General features: G+C 34.8%; 7 protein-coding genes across 7 annotated transcripts; all 7 read left to right on the top strand.

The window, feature by feature from the left end:
• On the top strand, positions 1 to 403 carry Gasu_15640 (uncharacterized protein; the record flags this gene model as incomplete). The annotated part of the gene is made up of 1 exon (XM_005707520.2): positions 1 to 403. A coding segment is annotated over one exon (364 nt), but the record flags the coding sequence as incomplete, so codon positions are not given.
• A 267-nt stretch (positions 404 to 670) lies between these two features.
• Gasu_15650 (uncharacterized protein) lies at positions 671 to 2,061 on the top strand. The gene is made up of 2 exons (XM_005707521.1): positions 671 to 734; positions 1,276 to 2,061. Exons 1-2 carry the CDS (start codon positions 688 to 690, stop codon positions 1,688 to 1,690), a joined length of 462 nt encoding a protein of 153 aa, XP_005707578.1. The 5' UTR covers positions 671 to 687; the 3' UTR covers positions 1,691 to 2,061.
• A 279-nt stretch (positions 2,062 to 2,340) lies between these two features.
• Positions 2,341 to 2,783, top strand: Gasu_15660 (uncharacterized protein). Its single transcript, XM_005707522.1, has one exon. The coding sequence runs from the start codon at positions 2,351 to 2,353 to the stop codon at positions 2,714 to 2,716; it is 366 nt and encodes a 121-aa protein (XP_005707579.1). The 5' UTR covers positions 2,341 to 2,350; the 3' UTR covers positions 2,717 to 2,783.
• A 7,857-nt stretch (positions 2,784 to 10,640) lies between these two features.
• Positions 10,641 to 11,826, top strand: Gasu_15670 (uncharacterized protein). The gene is made up of 2 exons (XM_005707523.1): positions 10,641 to 10,818; positions 11,019 to 11,826. The coding sequence occupies exons 1-2, from the start codon at positions 10,761 to 10,763 to the stop codon at positions 11,198 to 11,200; spliced, it is 240 nt and encodes a 79-aa protein (XP_005707580.1). The 5' UTR covers positions 10,641 to 10,760; the 3' UTR covers positions 11,201 to 11,826.
• A 1,324-nt stretch (positions 11,827 to 13,150) lies between these two features.
• Gasu_15680 (archaeal ATPase) lies at positions 13,151 to 15,491 on the top strand. Its single transcript, XM_005707524.1, has one exon. It carries the CDS (start codon positions 13,280 to 13,282, stop codon positions 15,395 to 15,397), a length of 2,118 nt encoding a protein of 705 aa, XP_005707581.1. The 5' UTR covers positions 13,151 to 13,279; the 3' UTR covers positions 15,398 to 15,491.
• A 249-nt stretch (positions 15,492 to 15,740) lies between these two features.
• Positions 15,741 to 18,268, top strand: Gasu_15690 (archaeal ATPase). Its single transcript, XM_005707525.1, has one exon. It carries the CDS (start codon positions 15,946 to 15,948, stop codon positions 18,175 to 18,177), a length of 2,232 nt encoding a protein of 743 aa, XP_005707582.1. The 5' UTR covers positions 15,741 to 15,945; the 3' UTR covers positions 18,178 to 18,268.
• Positions 18,269 to 19,440: 1,172 nt separating this feature from the next.
• Positions 19,441 to 21,391, top strand: Gasu_15700 (uncharacterized protein). Its single transcript, XM_005707526.1, has 3 exons — positions 19,441 to 19,878; positions 19,929 to 20,182; positions 20,555 to 21,391. Exons 2-3 carry the CDS (start codon positions 20,027 to 20,029, stop codon positions 20,738 to 20,740), a joined length of 342 nt encoding a protein of 113 aa, XP_005707583.1. The 5' UTR covers positions 19,441 to 19,878; positions 19,929 to 20,026; the 3' UTR covers positions 20,741 to 21,391.
• The last annotated feature ends 100 nt before the right edge of the window (positions 21,392 to 21,491 follow it).

Raw genomic sequence — 21,491 nt, forward strand, 5'->3', positions numbered from 1 at the left:
CTCATTTTCCCCATGGCAATTTCAAAATCACAATTGCCTATCCACATTTCGAATTGACCCATTTTCAATTTGGCCCCAATCCTTCCTCCCCTCCCACTCATTTTCCCCCATGGCATTTTTCAAATCACAATTGCCCATCCACATTTCGAGTTGCCCCATTTCCAATTTGGCCCCCATTCTTCCCCTCACTCATTTTCCCCCATGCACATTTTCCAATTCACAATTGACCCCCATCCCTCTTCCACTTTCAATTGGCCCCTTTTTTCCCCATTCCCTCCAAGACAATTTTCAAACCAAAGTTGCACTATCATCCTTTACCCGCAATCGACCATTGCGTTCCCCCATAAAACTTAATAAACCCTAATATAACTTAATATAACTAAATAAAACTTAATAAACATAACAAAAGAAAATTGACCTTCGTGACATTACACAATTACTCTACTTTTGAAAAAGTAAAGTTATTGCAATTTTTGGTTTTCTCGGTTTATTTCTATTATTTTGATTTCTAAACTGTATCCTACTTAATTTTTTTTGGACATCTTTAATCCCTTAAATGCAACTTCTTTTTGTGTATCATTCAAAATTGTGTCTTATCGCTCACATAGATTGGTATCTATTTTGCAATTTACTGATGGTTAAAAATTAAATTTTCCGGTAATTGTATGATTCTAATCATTTTTGTTTATGTTGCGATTAATTCTAGTTAATTATTTTTGCATCTGTGGTTTCTAGTAACTATTTTGAAACAAAAAATTATCTTCTCTTGTCCATTAAGTAGCAACTTTAATATTTTTTTTTTTAATAAATTTTTTTTACTCTATTCAATTTATTGTGTCGAAATAGAATTTACTTTGAAACATTGACATATAAGCGTTGAAAATCAAGGCGGCAATAAATTTTTTTATTTTTTCAATGCTTTTAACTATAGTATTTTGTTAGCATAGTTTTATTAAGTTTAAAAAAGACTATTTTTGACTGAGGTTCGACTATGAAAATATAGAAATATTCCGTGAACAGTATGTCGTCAATCTTACTACTACCTCCATCTCATAAAATATAATTGAAGGTCAACTTTTAATCTTCTACTTTTAAAATTTGAATCCCTCTAACACTCTTCTTGTATTTTCTTAATTTCCTCAATTCAAATTACTCTGTCCTTTTCATACACTGTCCTTACAGTTTTCAATATCCCTTCCCATTTCCAATTTACCCATCCTTCCCCACCAACAATAATGGTAAATCCCAAATCTAAATCGCTGTTGGTTGAGTTAGTTGGCCCCCCTTTCTTCCCAATTGGCCTCAATCCTTCCTCCCACTCATTTTCCCCCATGGCAATTTTCAAATCACAATTGCCCATTCACATTTCGAGTTGACCCCTCTCCAAATTTGCCCTTTCTTCCCCCCACTCATTTTCCCCCATGCCAATTTCCAATTCACAATTGACCCCCATCCCTCTTCCACTTCCAATTGGCCCCTTTTTTCCCCCCATCCCCACACTCCAAGACAATTTTCAAACCAAAGTTGCACTACCATCCTTTACCCGCAATCGACAATTTCATTCCCCCATACATATTCTCTCATCAAATGGCAATTTACCAAATGCAGTTCTTTGTTTTTTCCAGTTCGTTCATTATTTTTTTGCGCCATTTTACTTAATCACTTTAAATATGTGTATTTCTTTGAATAAAAATCTTTCTTTCTATACTTTCGACGACTATGTTCTCTTTTTTTATTGGTTAGTTTTCACTTTTGTTGTTATTAACTTTTAACAAAAATAATCCTTGCGTTTATGGCGTGTCTGTAGTATAGCGTGTCAAGGCAGCTTTAAAATTTTACTTATTATCATAATTTTTATTGTCTATATTTTTAGTAAATATTGTCAAACTAAACTAAAAATTATTTATTTTTGTCAATTTAGTGGATAATGTACAAATATAGTCTTTAAAATTAATTCTTTTTTTGCTTTGTTGAGTTTTATGTGTTCATATAATATTTACTTTGAACACTTAATTGTAACAGTTGAAAATTAAGTCAACGATTAAATTTTTTAACAATGTTTTCAATGTTTCAATCAACTATATTAAATTGTCATTATACTTTCTTTAGAAATTTAATAAGAAGATTATTTTAGAGTAAAAATGTATTATAAAAGCATGGAAACAGTATGTAAACAGCATGTAATCGAACTTTCTACTACGACTATCTCATAAAATATAACTAAAGTTCAAATTCCAATCTTTTTTGCTTTTCGAATTGGAATTTTTCAAACACCCTTCCTGTACGGATGGACTCTCCCAAGATTTTCAATTCACACTCAGTCCTCTTTGCACACTGTCCTCAATTTCAAATGCCCCCATTTCTAATTTACCCAATCTTCCCTGCATCCATAATGGCAATTTTCAAATCAACACAATCACCTTTGGGTTGGCCCCTCTCTTCTCCAATTTTTTCACCCCCTTTTCCCACCCATTTTCCCCCATCGCAATTTCCCCATTCTCTCCCATCTCCTCAAATGGACCCATTCTTCCCCAGCCCACCACAATGGCAATTTCAAATCACGATCACCTTAGGGTGGCCCCAAATTGCCCCCTTTCCCCACCCATTTTCCCCTTGGCAATTTCCCCACTCTCTCCCATTTCCAAATGGACCCATTCTTCCCAACACCCATAATGGCAATTTTCAAATCAAAATTGCGCGGGCCCATTTACAATAGGCCACTCTTTCCAAATTGCCCATCTTTCCCATTAGCAGAAAAAATCAGTAAAGACTGTGCATATTGGTGCTCAACATACTATGCAAAATCAGACCCAATGGAAACAACAAAATCTTCATTTTACAGTATACCAATATGATTCAACATTGGGTCAATTCTGGAAACAATGGATTCAAACGAGTTCGGTCAACGATCTGTTCAGAATTTGAAAGTGATTTGCAGCTATCAGGAAAGAATGTGGGGATTTTCTCTCGTTATGATTCTTGTCAAGAAAACTATCAACTAGATTGTCCTCTGTGTATTTAGATGAAAGAATATTAATACTCGTTGGTATTTCTTCTGCCAAGTCTACTTGAGTAAATTCTTCCAATAAATCCATACAATCGTGAAGCAATCGATATTAAATAGACTATCAAGGATATATAAGCCCTATATGAACCAAAGTCTAGGGTATAACGACTCTTCTTACGGGACAGAGAGGTTTCGAGTGTCACGATAAAAGATCTTGATGAGCTAAAGAACTCATAATAGACGGACAACCCAGTGTGGTTCAAACAATTCATTTCATTCTGTTAGCAGTATCCAATCCAGTCCGTATTCAGCTTGAAAATGCACAACGAAACTACTCCTATTTATGTCACTTACCTTGTATAAATCTTTTTCTATGGTTACAACTTGCTTTTGACCCGCAAAACAACAATCTGTCTAAAGTGAATTCTTGAGTCACCTTTTTTAATAGAGTTATTTTACTACTATTCCTCAAATACTGGAATCAATCTATTTTACTAATCCAAGTGCGATTATTTGTCAGTTGATAAACAAATAGGCCAGTATGACACAAAGCAATCAATCAATGAATCAACACAAGCCAAACTCAATTCTTCATCCATAAAGACAACAAAGAGTCTGTTGTGCAAATGACAATGACCTACTGAACTGTATCAGATGATCAACTCGAATTTGTAATAGCTTAGTATAACAAAGATAAGAGACAACTTTTTTCACCATAGAAAGTAAACGAACATAACCATGTATCTCAGCAAGACTTGAAGTACTACCGATCTAAGGTTATGATCAAAGTACTTCTTCGTCAATCTTTTCAAGTTATCATGTCGGTTCAAATCTTTCAAACAACATAAAACCGAATGTTCGCGTTCTTCTATTTAAAATAGGAATGATCTCTAAAGTTGCCGAGCATACAGTTCCTTTCAATTCAGTTGAATTGTCTCATAGGCCTATGATTCTGTAGTTAACTGCGACATTATGCATGTCCCACTATCAAACCAATCTTTGATGGAACAGATTAGAGTCAAGTGAATTCTATCAAAACTATACAAGTCATAACCATAAAACTTGATAGTCTCAAAGATACAAAGACTTTAAGAAAACAAGTTACATGATGAGCTGTATAATAAACAGTGAAAAAAAAAGTTAAGAGTAAATTCAAATAGCATATAATAGGTACTCCTCAAATACAGTATTCATAACAAGAATATGAATTCAAATGAACAAGGTCAAGTCATTCTATTTGACACCGAGTTCAATACAAAAGTGGCCAAGATAGATTGAAGTCCCTCTCTGGACAACTCCAAATTGAGCTTGTAACTAGGCATAACTGATATGATAAATACCAAAGGTACTCTCTTTATGACCAACTCGTGTGATTCTATAGATAAGGCGTAGTGAACAAGAGAATGAAAGGTGCTTAAAGAAACCATAAACTATTCTCAATTCAACGACATCGATCTGACTCTATCAAGCAAAGCACTTGAACTACTCACTAGTTTGATAGCTGATTAGCTCTATTTAGCAAAATCACTTATTTTCCACTCAATACAGTTTAAACTCGGTTCAACATAGCCAAAACTATGATCTTGAAATCAGTTGAATTCAAACTGATTCCTGGACACTAGCTCATACCCCTTTTGTCTCTAGTCTTGTCGATTAGATAGAAAAATATATCAGTTCCACAATTGAGGGATGTATTGAATTTACAATATAGGGAAGAGAGTGGTCGTAAAACACCAACCATAATTCTAAATAAATGACGAACTATAGATGAAATACTATGTTTATGACTCTTCGAGAATAATGCTGTAGTGAGAAGTGTTGTCCTATCTCTTCTAAGAGTTGCTGTTATTGTTGTCGTCAAATGTGCAAATCAAACAGTAAATTCTGCTTTTATAATCATTTCTAACAGTTCATACCAAGACCTCAATGATTTTTGCAATGAAATAAATTCAAGCAACTTTTTTCCGGTCAAGTTGTTGATTGACATAAGATTGATTAGTTTGAATCTAAAACCATTCGTCGAGTATGATGAGGAGTGATATCCTTCTTCATGGAATAATAGTATCGAGATCAAGTTGAATCATAAACTTGATATTGTTCTTCCTATAAATGTTGTTGTATAAACTTTCCAAACTAGTAAAGAAAGTTACAGCTATATAAAGCATAATATCTACAGAGATACAAATAACGATTCTGCAAGTAAGATTGTATATCGTTGATGTTTCTGGTGAGAATCAAAGTCAAGACTTTTGGCTCATAATACTATTTCTGTAGTCTATTGAACTAGAAAGCCATTTCTTTCTTTTTTCACCTTATATCTTTCATCATACATTTTCTTCCAAAGCAAATTGTTGTATTCTTTTGTTCAGCGAGTTACATAAAAGTTGAAGTGAAAGGAATCATTTTCTTCATCTTGCACAAAAAACATTTCAACATGACAAGAAATTCAATAGCTTGTATCAGCAAGGTTACATTGCTTCTTTTTGCGGCTCGTTTGTGACCAATCGTCTACAATCTAGTTGAATCTTGTTCTAAATCAAATGATTCTGTACTCTATGAATAACATAGCTTATCGCTGTCATACTTTAGTACAATGAAAGTTCAGTTTTTAGTGTTCAGTAATTGCAACTTTCTTGAAAACATAAGATAACAAGATGATGACTACTCTCCGACCAGTCAATAGAAACAAACAATAGACTTTTAGCACAATAACTTTATCCAAAAAGTAATGATTCTATGACGCAAGTTGAACTTGGTGCCAACGCAGTAAAACGAGAACGCGCTACACCAATACTCATAGGAATCAGTGAATTCAAACAAAGCCCAATTGAATTCCGTACAAATACAAGAATAGTAGAAGCTGATTGATTTATGCTCATCCATAGTAACATGTTCTCAATATTCTAGAAATACATTGTCATTCAATATGAAATTCAATCCACAAATGTACCAAAATTGAATTATGGTCGACCACCTGTCCAGTAGTGCAAACAGCATACAAATATCAAGGGAAAAATTGATGCTTTGCTGCAATTCGGATTCTTACCCAGTGATTCTCGAATAAATTGATCTTCAACTTGATTCTAAGTAACCCAAATAATAGTCTGCAAATCATCCTTTTAGAGTAAGGACTAGAATACTTTAGGCAAATCGAGATAATCTTCAACAATTCGACTTTGGATCAAGCATACAGGGAACCTAAAGACCACATAGAACACTGCTTCGAATATAAAGACTCTGTACATACAACAGCAAGATTTCAAGTGCAAAGGTACAAAGTCTTTATCAACTTGACAGCTACTAGTCAGTAAAGTATCAATTCTATCTTAAAGGAGCCATCTTATACAAACACTATCTAAGAGAAATTCTATTGGATAACCCAATGTCCACATAATGACAATTCAACCAACTCTCTCTTAGATAACCCTAAAAAATAACAACGTATATTAGTCTTACTATCAAACAATTGATTTTGAATGGAAACGTTGATTCAACTTTTTGTGCATCGACTTGTGCCGTTATCTTGCCTAACACATTGACTCCATTCATTACTAAGGCTATATTTCAATAGCCAACTTTAAACGTTTCTAACAATCAACGCATTTAGATGCGAATACTTGAAATAAACTGACATCTGATTCCTGATTCTTGTCTGCCAAATGACTATACCTTACTCAGTAATGCATGGTTGGAACGAAATTATATAACTGAAGGTACTTCAAAACAAGTAGTTATGAATTGAATCAAATACAGTTTGACATATTTATATCTGAACAAACAACTAGTTAATATCAAAATATATAAACTGGTAGTATCACATTCGTAGCAATGCAAAGATACAATACAATTCATCGCTTGAGTAGATTCACGAAACTATCTAGGATGAAATGATCAACGAAAATGTATCCAGTATCGCAAATAGAGTGCAAGTATCGCGGAGGAATAACTGGACACTCAAACACTACCAAGTTTTTCTCAAACCAAGTCTTCATCTCCCTAGTCCTCTGTATCCCTAGTAATAAGACTACTATTAATACTATATGGAAAATCGTTTTTCGAGGGATAAGAACAAACTCGTTCGATAAATTCAGTATAATCTCTAAGAATTCAAAAGTTGAACCAACCATAGAGGACATTTCACTAGCTTATGAAACAGAATTTCGTCTTGATGAGATATTCGACCAGTAATCAACAAATGACCAACTCCAACACAAAAAGCCATCTTAAATGAGCAATACCAAGAAATATATTACTTTCTTTCCAATGAACAGTAAATCATTGAATTCAGTATACAATTCAAGTAATAAAAAACAGTAAACAGTTTCTAGATACGTTGAGAAGACCTTTTCTTACGTATCTAATAGAATAATTGTGCCATATCCCGTTGAGATTTAACTAGAAGTGGTAAGATTCAGAGTAGTACTCTAAAGCAAGTGATTATTACTTCCTTCAATACAGCTGTAACCAGAATAGATTCATACATCACACTAAAATAAGATTCAAATTCAACTCATCAATAGAAACAAGGTATTGATAAGGCGTAAATACATTGTTATTTATCACTTGAATCAATTGTGGTAATAGTTCAAGATAAAGAGGTGGATGAAAACCACCAAAGGTTGCGAAAAGGTTCAAGCATCAAAGGATATACGAAAGGATCCTGAAATTAGAACATAGCTATTAGTTTGTGTTTTGCTGCTACTTGTGTAAAAATCACAGAATTGATTCTGCTTTTTGTGAGGATCAACCTCAAAATCTATAAAACATAGGTCTGATATTTTAACCCTGTGAAGCCAGGGAAGTATTGATTTACTTCTTTTCCTTGAATTTCTTTCAACTGACCTTTCTTTATTCTTTCACTGAAAAGTATATACTATGTAAAACATAAATTTTTGTCCTTTATAACAATTCATAAGAATAAGGGAAAACAACCAGTAGGTCGTACTAGGACAACTTCAATTTCTAATCCCAATAGATAGCTTGTACAGAACTTTGACTGCAATCTAGTTGATTCTTTCTTTGAATTTACATCATCCCGCAGTCTTCGAATACTAATTTCTATCATCTTCATTCCTTTTCTTGTACAATGAGCATTCAACTGTATTTCGAACACATTACAACTCTAAAAAACAAGATCTTCACCATTCTACAATTACTCCGATAAAGAAGAGAAAAAACGAAATAGAGATATTATCTTATCTTTATCGACTAGATGACTAACTTCATATGAAGCTGGTCTTAGGGTAAAAACAAGTAAGATGGAATTGTTCTGAAGCATAAATAGTCAAAAGGTTTAGTTTCGACATAAGAACATTACAATGTATCAAGATAAATCAGTAGTAGATTCAAGATCACATAAGACAATATGTTGTACACTTTCATGATACTGCAAGTTCACTTGTCAAAGATTAATTGATTCAATTGACTAGATTGTCTCGAATTGATCACTTGGAGTTACACATCTCTACAAATGCAACACAACTATCACGGGACAAAGAGATTCTTTGTGTTCGGGATTTCCAATGAAAAAAGCTTCTGAAAGGTTGTACGTCGACGTTTTCGGAAAAGAAATGACGACTAGTTCTTCATCATACTATCATAAGATAACAAACAAGTTCGTTTCAAGAATCAAAAGATAAAGATTAGTATCAAACAGATACAAGAAAAATCGAAAATCGACCAGTAAAGCAACTCGATACTCTATTTGTTGTTCAAAATCAGAACCGTATGTAGTCCTACTAATAGTAAGGTACAGGAATAGTCGTAAATGTGCAAACAATGCCTTTTTCTTTTATAAAGTCAACAACACAATTTTCCTGTATGGTAAAAAATAGGTCAAATTCGTACTTTTATCACAAAAACTATTATTAATATTCCATGTACCACTAACCAATACACTATAACTTTGTCTTGTTGTTGTCGTTCTTGTTGTCTGCTTACAATTCCAAGTAAATAAAACAATTGCAATTTTCCAGTCAAGCCAACAACGAAGAAAAAAAGTAAAAGATACAAGCAGGAATCATTCTCTTTGTAGACTTGATGACTATGCCATACTGTACCAGCCTCGAGCTCATATTTGTTGTTGTTCATGTTCTGGTTGAATTTCAAGTAGTAACGAACGGTTTGATTTTGCTGCAATAATAGAAAAATGCTTTATGGTTCGTGCCAATGTATTTGCAAACCACTTTGTTCGTCTGCGTATGCTTTCTAGGAATTATCTACCAGGACTTTATCTTCAGAGTCAAACCAAAAACTCTAGTCGGACACGATGACATCAATGTGTGCACTGGTGTAACATTGTAGAAGTTCAACCAATCCTTCGTGAGTTTCTTTCAGAGCTACTTTGTATACTATCCAAACGCAACCTGTTTGCACAAAATGTGAAGTCTCCTTTTCACTTTTTGACAGCTACAACTACCACTATTTTCAACAGAACGACCTTCAGTGTGTAGAAAAGAAAAGCAGATCAGCAGCACTCTTGACAAGGCAAATACTGTTATACACAAGTCGCCTTGTTTCCCATTCACACCGTACTACTACTGTTACCCTCCTCTCCAACTATACTAAGGACCAAAGACGATTTGCAATAGATGCCTTTCAAAAACACCAACAATACTAGCTCCAACACTATCACTCTTACGACTCACATATCCTTTTAAACATATTTCACCCTCGGAAAACCAAGTAATTCAAAAAAACAAAGGCGTCTCTCAAAACGGACTAATAGCTACAATCGCCATCGTCAAAACATTTTACCCAGGTGAAAACAACCAAGATTTTCAACAGCGTCCTTTTGCTTGCTTTATTTCATGGTTCCCAACAAGGTGAGCATACTTTGAACTGAAAACTTTTCCCTTGCTTTCAGAATACAATTCTATTCAGCTTTCGTTATCTAAAGCCCCACATTCATAATATTTCAAAAGACATATTCGAATCAATAGAGAATTGATATAAACGCTCGACAATACAAACAACCATTAAAAATATGCAATGATGGACTCAAGACTTTCCTATGCTATTCTGGAAAACGAATGAATTTTACAAAGACTGCGAATATCGTTCATACACACTAAAAAACCTGTCGCAGAGTTACAGACCAAATTCTCCATCTTGAAAGAAGGCACATAAAAGACAAAAACTATCATAAAGAAAGTAACTCTTTATACTGACCAAAACACTCAACTAAGTGTCTAACTGGTTTCTTGGAAAAACATCTTTGAAATATGAAACCAAGACTGATTTTCAACAATCGACTACAAGACTAGACTGTCAACTACTAATAAATACAAAAAAATGCTCTGCAACAATTATCAGTAAAAACTAAATCTAAATAAACTTGCGAGACAACTAATTGGGTAATGGAGTGAAACTCAACAACAGCTTAAACTCCTTTGTCTTTGCTCTTTTCTTGACAATACAGCTCACAGATTTCCATACAAGACCAGAAGTGAAACAACAACAAGTCTTGCATAAACTATGTAAAAGTCAAATAGATAGTCAACGTTGTACATATCAAAAAGATACTACAGTCTATCCGGAACTCAGAGCTCAAGACGACTCGATGGATTTTTATAAAGGAATGAACTGCAAGGCTTAAAAAAGAAACGTAGATAATAGAAATCCACTTGTCCAACTAAAACAACAAATGAGTTGGAAATTAAAGTCGGAAAAGTTTCAGAAGTAAACCTAACCAAGTTCAAAGCCTTAACAACACTGGCCCCTTTTAAACTATTGTGTAATTTCCAATTGGACTATGATGAGAAGAATTGCTATGTATTGTCTCATTTCTACTGGAGGTGTAGTATCTTGTAGTGAGTTTTATGAAAGAAAATATTTTACTTGGAGACTTGGAAAAAGCTGCTTTAATAATAAATGTGCTAGATACAACTAATCTCACAGCATAGTAATGTTGTGAAAGGAGAAAAATAGTGTTGTAACAAAGTTCCTGTTCAACTAACTATCGACACTGTACCTTTTCAAAGAGTTGAGTTTGACAAAACTTATTTGTAAGGTGAATTTCAGACTTTCTGTGACCCTATTTCGACTCGATCTCAGAATCTTCCTTTGTTAGCCTCTCAAAAACCTTGGAAAACTGCTTCACAAAGTGTAAAAAGGTCGTTTTCCAGTTTCAGTGGAAATAATTCTGTTGGCTTTCTGTGTAAGAACTATAGCCTTTCTTTCTGTGCAAAATAGGCTCAAGGAATAGTCTTTATGCCACTGTGAACTGCAAAGAAGAAATAATTATATACTCAACCCTAGAGTTGGAAAGTATAGAGAGGACAAGGCTACAACAAAAAACTGACCAAAGGTTTGAATTCTTTTGTCTAAATACAAATACATAAACTACTTACGACAAGGAGGATCGAACCTCAAAAGTTACAAGGGTCTCGCTTTGTTCTCTTCATAAACAACTTGTAGAGAGTTTTGACTGTTATAAGAGTAAAAGTGGTGATGCTTTTACTTCTCCTTGCACATATATTTCAAGATTCACCTTCCTTTATTACTTTGCCAAGAGGAGATGAAAGATTCTTATTTTTCCATTATTTCTACGTTTATATTCTTTTCTTTTCACTAGGACACGAAATTGATCCAATATATTGAAAAGAACAAGACCTTTACCAGTTTAGATAACAACCAAAATATCATTTGAGATTGACTCTGCAAAGGAATCAGATAAATTGTTTTATCTTATTCTGCTGAATATTGTTTGCGAGTTGACGACATTTTTATTCTTTTTAGAGCAACTTGGATAAAAAAGCGTTTCGCTGCTTTTTCAAGTTTTACTTGTCCCTAGTAGAAATGAACATTCCTTCTATTGATAGACCCGTTTTTTATACGAAACGTTCTTGTCACAAATATCCAAAAGGAAGCCTCTACTAGTGTACCCATCAAGTTATACTTCGCAAAAGTCTTCTTCCAAGTGCCTAACGCAAGGAACTTTTGTATAGTGACTCACTTATTCAACGAGCTGATGGTTGAGATTGGAAGAAGAGTAGGACTCAACTGGACAAATCGTTCTTTGAATTTGCAGAGCTTTTAAAAGTTTTACTTTTTTTTATATTGGAAGAGATAATAGCTCTCTTGGAGTTATATAGTTCCTAAAGCAGCTTTGTACTTTCTATAGTTTGCTTTCTTGTATATCTTTAAAAGTTGTAGTTTTTACAAAGTTTATCGTACAAGAGGATGCAACAAAAGAATTTAAACCTAAACAGTCATGTTTACCTTCAAAAACACCTCAAATGTATAGTCGACTACTGAGGAGAAAGAATTCAACTATGATTCAAATGCTATGCAATGACAAGATACGAGAAGAGAGTCGCTAGAATAGACTCAATTCGACTGAATTGAATTTCTTGAAAAATATCTTTTCTCCTCTTAACAGAATCCACAGTATCAAATGCCACTATTTTCAGAGGAGAAAGAGACAGGAGTTATTGACTCTTACAGAAATTGAGTATTGATGATACACTTGTGTGAGTCAATGTTGTTTCTGAGATTTGATAAAACCACGCGATATTTTGGATCCTTCTTAGCACATTTGTTTTGGTTTGTCTATTGCTATCATCAACTTTTGTAGCTTTAGGCATAAACTGCTACTTGTCATGATATCGTAAGAAAGGAATTTGATGATTGCTGAAAATAAAGCAGTGCTGTGCTTGCGGGTTTCTGCATTTCTACTAAATAATATATTTCAACTGGAGCTTTTGAATAGACTACACAAGAGAATGACTTGGTCCATACTCTACTTCCGTGTTTCGAAATGAACCAAAAGTGACGAAAAAACTATTCCATAAAATACAGAAAATCTAAAGAGACGTCTATGGAACAAATTCTTCATGAACAATCTATATCACTCGGAACTCTCATGACTACTCTCGAAAATTCTGAAAGAAACTTTCTTATCTATGTGAGAATGGGCCATGTTCAATAGCTTTATACTCTCAAAGAGCATAAAAAACTTGTGAAATAAACATTGGCTTCCTTCCAATCCTTCTTGTACCCTATGAGAGTTACCATTATATTAGCATACGAGAATAAAAATATCGATAGCGGAAAAAGCCATATTGATCGTTCTTCCATAGTTCAAATCATCTCAGTCCAAGCCATAAAAGGTATGACATAGTCATCAGTTGATAAAGAGAAGAAGTTGGATTGGTAACCTTTACTACTATCCTCCTTGTTATTGTGACCGACAAACAAACAGTCAATCGTTCATTTATTTATATTTTGTACTCCGAAATAAACAGAAGATTGTTTAATTTCTCTTTGGCGATGGCGAGTTTGGATGAAAAGTGGAAAGCTGTGGACAACTTTGAGCCTATTGTGGTAGATCGTGAAAGAGATGTTGTTCGAGTGACAAAAGAACTGTATGATCTTCATAAAAGCAGAAAACAACTCAGGGGTGTAACAAGCAGTTGCAACTATCGCTTGACCATACCATTTGCCCCCCATCTCTTTGGCTCGGGCAAAACGACCTTTGCCCGAACCTATTTGGAGTTGGTGCAAAGGGTTGGTGAAACTTCCCTGTCGACGTTTGCTTCAGACCCTTCGAGCAGAACCTTTTTGGAGAAGCTGAAAAGGACTTCATTGCTTTATGCGGATTTAAAGGAGTTGAAGCCCACAGTCCCCATAGAGTTTTTTCGAAACCTAAAGTGGGCAGTCTACTATTTATTGTACCGATCAGCTTGTAATCAGATGGGTCTACCGTTTATGAAGCCTGATGAAGCCTACAGACACATTCCTCCCTATCCAAGCTTTCTAATTCCAGAGCTACAGAAGACTTTGGGCATTCCTTCCGATCAATATCTTCTGATAGCAATTGACGAAGTTGGTGTGTTTGATACAAAGGCAACTTTGTTTGAACTGGAGAAGAATGACAAAGGTGTGGTTCGACCTTACAACGACTTTTTCGGTATCATTAGTCAATTGTGCAAAGAACCCGACTTGTTTTTTATAGTTGTTGGGAAAAGCAAGGGTTTAAGTATTAAGAATGATGTGGCTTTTGGGCTATCAAGAGTTATACTACATTTTATCCCTTTATCACCTTTGGACGCTTCCAGTATCGTTGAATTCCTTGAAAAGAGTCTTCTAAAGACACCTACTCAAGAACCAGTTTGTAATGTCTTATGTAGTTCTTCATTTTCAGTAAATGAATTGGCAGATTCATTATTGGAATGTACAGGTGGAGTTCCTGGTTTGTTGACTCGTGCAGTAAATATGCTTTTGAATTATATAATAGCAAGAAACCAGCCTTTCATATCGAAAGAAGAATGTTTGACATGCATGAACGACGACAATTTCCGAAGAATTTGTGCTGAACCATTTGTGGAACGAATATTGAATTTGGACGAAGATAGAAAAAGTGTTTTTGATATACTTTTGATGATGGCACTTTATCGTATACCGTCTAAAGTAGACGACAGATTGACCTCGGAGTCCTATCTACATGATGCAGTCACTGAAATGGGACTATATCGATATCCTATTGACCAGAATACTTTTCAAGTCCTGATTCCAAAAGTATTTGTTGGAATCTTCAAGAACGACCCTTCCATATCTTCTTTGGAAAAGATACTTCTTGGATCACTTGATGTAGAACCAGTAGATTGTTTCTTCTATTCAAAGTGTCGTGTATTTGAAGGAATTGTTGCTTTACGACTAGTTTTGATGTTGCCTTCAAAGAATAGAAATGAGTTGAGGGAATTGTTGGGTCAATTGTCTCCAATATGGAAACAAATGAAACTTCCAATCAGTACAATATCACCTATTCACTATATCAAGTCTGTTGTTAGTTCTAGAGAAACAAGAAGTGAATCGAACAAGAGTCGAAGAACTTTTGCCAATACCGAATGGAATAAGATTATTCGAGAAACACTTTATTTAGAGACTATTTACATTCCTTTGGACGCTACTTCTCATAGTCCTGATATTATATTCAAATTACAATCTCCTGTGGAACCCAAAGTTCTTACTGTTGGAGTTGCATGTAAAGGACGTTGGAAGTCGGAAGGAATTGGCTGGTCAGATATTATAGATGAAGCCAAGAAATTTTTAGATCCTGTTTATGATCAAGTCTTATCCAGTGCAATGGATTATCATCATTGTATGCTTATTATCGTTAGTACAAAGTTATCATTGAATGTTTCTAATGAGTTGGGTAATCAGAGTCGTTGTTATTCCAATGGAATGTTTATTAGAGGTGATTCTTTCAAAGTACCTGATAATTGTGAACTTGTTATTCTTTGTGAAAGAGATATGGAAATGCTGATTGACGAAGAAATATTGAATGGACTTGAAAGAGCATTTCATGTTTCCCATAATCCTACTTTTTGGGATTTTGGATTAGATTTACTTGATAGAATCCGTAACAGTTTCTTAAGTTGGCAATAGATTCTAACTCAATCCTTCCCTTTGTGATTTGTTTTTAAGAGCAAGTAAACTTTTTTTGTATGTTTGAAACTCGGTCACATCTTACTTGTTTTTACTCTGAGGAGTATTGTCTTAATATGGTACTAACCACGAAAATCAAAATATGACTATCGTTGCAAAAGTCACTGTCACAGTTTGACAGGTCATATTTGCTTCTTGTTACTACTCAGGAGAGTGTCCCAAAGTGTTGATAAATGGGTTTTGTACAAGGTATTGTATTCGTCAAAGACTTTATTTATGGTTCGCCTTAAGTTGAAAGTTCCTCAGCTGGTTATTTTCTAATAGCTCAGAGAAGTTGTCTTTATATACAATTGCACAGAAACCAATATCCACTCTTTATTACAAGGAAATGAAAAATGATAATTGATATATATGTAGTTGTGCTGCATATTTGTTCAAAGCCTCCAACGATTTTCGTCTCAATCATGAGTTTGAGCATTGGAAACAATTGAAGAAGATCGATCATTGTTGTATTTTTCTGTCGCATAGTTTACTTCACAGCTTACGATATGTCTAGTGAATTTGAACCAGAAACCGTATATGACATGGTTGTAGTACACCGAGAAAATGATGTTCGTGTAGTAACACTGCAGTTATTTCAGCTATACACTCTACGTAAACTTGGTCCCCCTTTCAAACCAGTCATACCCTTTGGTCCCCACCTCTTCGGAAGTGGAAAGACAAAATTCATACAAAGTTACTTGGAACTGGTGAATAATATGGGTGAAAGTGCACTGATAGGTCTCGATTACGTTTGTGAGTCTGAGAAGGCCAACCGAAGAGGTTTCTTGGAGAAATTAAAAAGGGCTTCAGTGCTGTACGCCGATTTAAGGCAGTTGAAGCCCACAGACCCCAAAGAGTTTTTACGAAACCTAAAGTGGGCAGTCTACTATTTGTTAATAAAGGCTGCCCACTCTCAAGTTGGCGCTGAAATATTGTCAAAGAAAGAAGCCTTCGAAAAGGTGGATATGGAACCTTCCAACTTAGTTCCACTCTTACGAGATATACTAAGGATTCCTTCTGATCAATATCTTCTGATAGCATTTGATGAAGTTGGTGTCCTAGACGAAAGTCTCGACGAATTTCATTTCAAGAGAACCCATGACGGCAGAGTTCGACCATACAACGACTTTTTCGGTATCATTAGTCAATTGTGCGAAGAACCCGACTTGTTTTTTATAGTTGTTGGGAAAAGTGAAGGCTTAAATATATACAATTACGTAGCTTCAGTCTCAAGGGTTCAGTTAGTATTTATTCCTCTTTCGCCGCTTGAGAAACATAGTATCGTGGAACATTTGGAGAAAAGTTCTTCCTTTTTATTCACTAGGAGCCCAAAGGTTTCAGAAATTCTTTGTCACAAAGACTTCTCAACTAGTGAACTTGCAGAATTGTTGTTGGAATTGACTGGTGGTGTTCCTGGTTTACTTGTTCGAGCAATCAGTTACCTTTTGCTGTATAAATCATCCAACAACAATTTCTTATTATCAAAGGAAACCTTCTTGATCATAATGAATAGCTTTCTAGTAACAAATTATTGTGTTGCGACATTCTTACCTCGTCTGATAAGTCTCAGTGAGCAGCGTAAGCGCTTGTTAAGAATGCTTACGTTATTATCTTTGTATCGTATTCGATTTGATTTTGATGAAACTGTGCAAATAAGCTCAAATTCTGATGTGTTTTTGTTTGATCTAGTTACAGATATGTGTCTCTATCGTCGATTGGTTATAGAACCAGACCGCAACGAACGCTATGAAGTGTTGATTCCCAAGTTACTGATTGAATATATTGACCAAGGCTTAAAGGATGATCGTTTAGAATGGTTACTTTTACAAACTCTCAAGTCTCAATCTATGGAATTCTTTTATGAGTCGAAATGTCGAATTTTGGAAGGTCTTATTGCTACACTGTTTTATTTACATTTTTCCCGGCATCCTACAAACAGCTCAATGTTTTCTACTCTTGGTCAATTATCTCGTGTTTGGAATGAAATGAATTTACAATTTTCTTCCGAATCTGCTGCTTATTATATGAAATCTATACATTATACCAGAACTGTATCAGGAACAGAGAGAATGACATTTGGAAGCAAGATGAAGTGGGAAAGGATAATGAAAGAAATGTTAGAATTTGAAAAGATATATATTCCATTTCATTCAACATCCCATAGTCCAGATATACTATTCAAGTTGCATGGAAGAACGAATGAGAAGAACTTGATGATTGTGGGTATTGCTTGTAAAGGCCGATGGAGTCGTAATGGTATTCGATGGAATGAAATTTTGGAAGAAGCTCACAAGTTTTTAAAACCAGTGCATGATCAAGTATTGACTAGTCATCCTACATGGCATTGTATGTTGATTATTATGAGTACCAAGTTGGCTACAAATGTATCTGAGGACTTGAATCATTCTAGTCGTTGTTATTCATTTGGCGATAGTGTTGGAGAATTCTTGATTCCTCACAACTGTGAATTGGTTATTCTTTCTGAAGCTGATGTAGAAAACTTTATTGGCAAAGACATTTTATCAAATTTAAGGAACGCTTTCAAATCTGTGGATAATCCACATTCGAGAAATATTGGCATTTCAACACTACAAGAAATAGTTTTATCTCTTTCCAAAAATATTAAAGAATATCTTGTTTTAATATCTGAGAATTTTTCCAAAGATAGACACTTTCAAAAGTCGTCAGAAATCGGGGGCTGTTTTATAAGACACTGTCAAAAACTATATCAAACTTGAGCAAATTTATTCCTCTGACTACAATTGCACGATTTGGATGACATATTCCATTGTTACGTGCTGTATAATGCATAAATGAAACTTATAACAACAAAGCTGAGCTCTGATTTTAACATTCATTTCCATTGAAAACGACGAAATAGATTGGACCTTGCACAATTTCAAAACTTGGCAACTTGTTGCTACATCTATTCATGTTTGTCTTTAATCTTTTTCTACCTGTCGCCAGAAAGACTATGACATTACGTTTTATTTGAAAGGGTCTCTGCAATTCCAAGTTTATTATTTTCACGATACATACATTTCAACTTGTTGTTCTCAAGGTCTCATCATCAAATGAAGGCTGAAGAATATATCTAATTAGGAAAGTTGAGAAAATTACATCCCATCAACCTTCTTCCATGTTATAGTTTAGAAAAAGTATTTTCTCCGTAGTAAAGGACCGAATAACAAAGCACTCGGTAAAGCAAATAAAAAATTTTGGACCAACCAAACATTTGTAATCGTTTTGATATAGCACATGAACTCTTTTGAAAACAATCACATTTCCAAAGTTTCAAAACCTGTATATATACCATGGAAGGACTTTTTAAAACTGAGTTTGCGCTGTTATGAATTCAACTAGAACAACATTTTGAAAGATTAATGATAATGATAATAATAATAATAATAATAATAATAATGAATCTTCCTATAAAAATGGAAATACCCCCTTAGAAAGCACAGAATATTTGAAAAAGTTTTGTTATTTCAGAAGTTTATATGGTTATCTGGTCAAATGTTATCAAGTACAGCATACAAGACGCGAGTAGATCCCATCAAATGAAATTTGTTGTCATTTGATCTTTCATTGTTATCTAGGTAAATCATACTAGTCTTGACTTTTCAAGCAAACTCCATATGACCTGTAGAGACGTGTCGCTGAGGCGTCAAGGGATATTCTCTTCGACTACCGGATATTGCCTTTATTCATGTATTAACATTGTGAGAACTTAGTCATCAACTAGAGAAACTGTTGAAGAAGGAAATATTGCGTCATTTATATCTAAATATTTCAATTGGATCTTTTTATGGTGGAGATGACATTCTTTTACTACATTCAAATTAATCTCTGATTGAATGCAATAGATATGCAACTGACAAGTTACATAATGTTTAGACGGAACGAACACAAGTATTGTTTATGAAAACGCACAGCACTATACGTTAAGTGAAACAATTCCAGCTTATCGGCAGTTTTTGGATGATGAAGTTGGTCACGCATTCGATTGACAAAGTCGGCCAATTCATCCTTTCATTTTTGGGGGTAATGTTATTGTGCTCAGTTATGTTGGGTTTTGTAAACTAACTTTCCGGAAAATAGTCACCCAAGGCAAACGAGAAACAAGCCCTTATTCCATTGTAGTAAAACTTAGGGTAATTATAAAGCAGAGGAGTCTTTTTTACTTTGTTTAGTAACCACAGAAACTGTAGGAGCGTAAACCAAGTCAATCACGTTTTTGTCAACAACCCATTCAAAATGCGGATTGGTTGACGACGTCAAGCAACAAGCTCTTCTGATTGTCGGAAGCAGCAGATACAAATAGGTTCAACGTGTTTTTTGCTGTCAGGAGTGGAGTGACAAGGAAAAGGAGAGCGTCGAGAAAGCGAAAGAAGCCAAAAAAAGTTTGAAAGAGATTCTGAAGATACAGCGGCTGTCTGGTAAGAACGATAAACGATTGTATTCGGTTCCTACAAACTCCTTTCTATAGTTAGGGACACAGTTGAAGAGTTGGATATTGAAGCTTCTCAGCAGAGTGTGAGTTCTGTGATGAGTTCTCTTCACGCCTTATTGTAAGACATGCGGCATATGCACCCCTTTAGTCAATCTTCAGGAGGCCGTTTATCAGGTTTACTTGCCTTTTCCGAATCATATTATGGGAGTAACCGTACGAAAGATATTCCACTCAGTTTCATAGTTTGCTTCTCTGGCCATTTGTTTGGCTCGTGGAAGACAACTTTGTGGGTGTGAGATTCCAAGATTTTCTTATGCTAAAGAAGGAGTATATTTCTACAAGTTGCAAAAACTGGCATTGCCTTGGCTGTACTACTACGGAGGAAGAATTGAATGTCATTTACAATGAGTCTTTGATGTTTATGTAAACCTTTCTAATCTGCCTTTGGAAGGACATCTTTATGCACAGGCTTTGCTTGAATTCATTTACAAAGTTGTCTAATCCAAGTTTTTAAACTCTTGGGAATTGCTGTCGAAAGTGTTTCCTCTTATTTCTGTGGGCCGGCTGCATAAATAAGCTATTGCAGGTCACCAACAAAAATATTTATTTTTGTTGATGGATGAAGTTGGTTATTTGAGTGAGCCAAAGCATTTTTAATATAGCGACTTGGAAATTTCCCTGAAAGTGGTAGTATTTTTACAGCTTATCGCACTTTTTTTCAATATAGAAGGGTTTTCCTTGATGATATTGATATGTGCTGTCTTGTAGGAGGAGAATGTGACGCAATCTTGCTGAGAGAAGAAGATGATATGCCATCACGAATGTTATTGAGACCTTTAAAACTGTAACCATTTCCAGTCAATGCTTTTCATTATAGTATAGCATTTTTGAATAGGAGGACACTTGTTAAGCAAAACATATTTCCAAGAAGTCCTCAAGACATGCAATGCCTAGACATTATAATTTATAACCATACAGGTGGAGTGCCTATATATGTTTTTCATGTCTTATCCGAATAAGTAGATAGTGTCAATCTAATCCACAATGGAGAGATTTATAAGAAGAAGAACTAAGGAAGAAGACGGAAACCATTCCCGTGACTGAAAGTCTTTTTTGTGACAGCCGAAAGAATGAACCCTAAAGGATATGCTGTGTTCTCTACACTGCTTTTTGTCAGTGTTCTAAGAATCCCTCTTCATTGCAGAGAAATATATTTTGGTCTTTTGCAGTCGTGCGAATACGCTGAATACGCTCTGGACATTGTCAGTCTGTTTGGTTTTTATCCTATATATATGAAGAGAATACAGACCCTTTCAAGTTGATTTATCCAAAGCCTGTTTTCAAATACCTTGAACATTCCTGTCGCAGGTCGCGATAATTCGTTTTATTTGTCATTTATTTTGCAATTTGACACTCTGTCTTTTGTGTTCCTGCGACGCATGTTTACAACCCCAAGTGCTATTTGCTTTGGTATTATATCTTCGATTATGTTTTTGTTGCAAGTTGGGAGAATTCAGCATATCCAAGAATACGAAAGTGTAAGACTATATTTTTGAAAGTGCGAACGACATTTAAGCAGAAAGAAGTATTCCTCTTCCA

The sequence above is a fragment of the Galdieria sulphuraria genome (genome assembly GCF_000341285.1).
Source record: "Galdieria sulphuraria unplaced genomic scaffold scaf_10, whole genome shotgun sequence".
Classification (NCBI taxonomy): domain Eukaryota; phylum Rhodophyta; class Bangiophyceae; order Galdieriales; family Galdieriaceae; genus Galdieria; species Galdieria sulphuraria.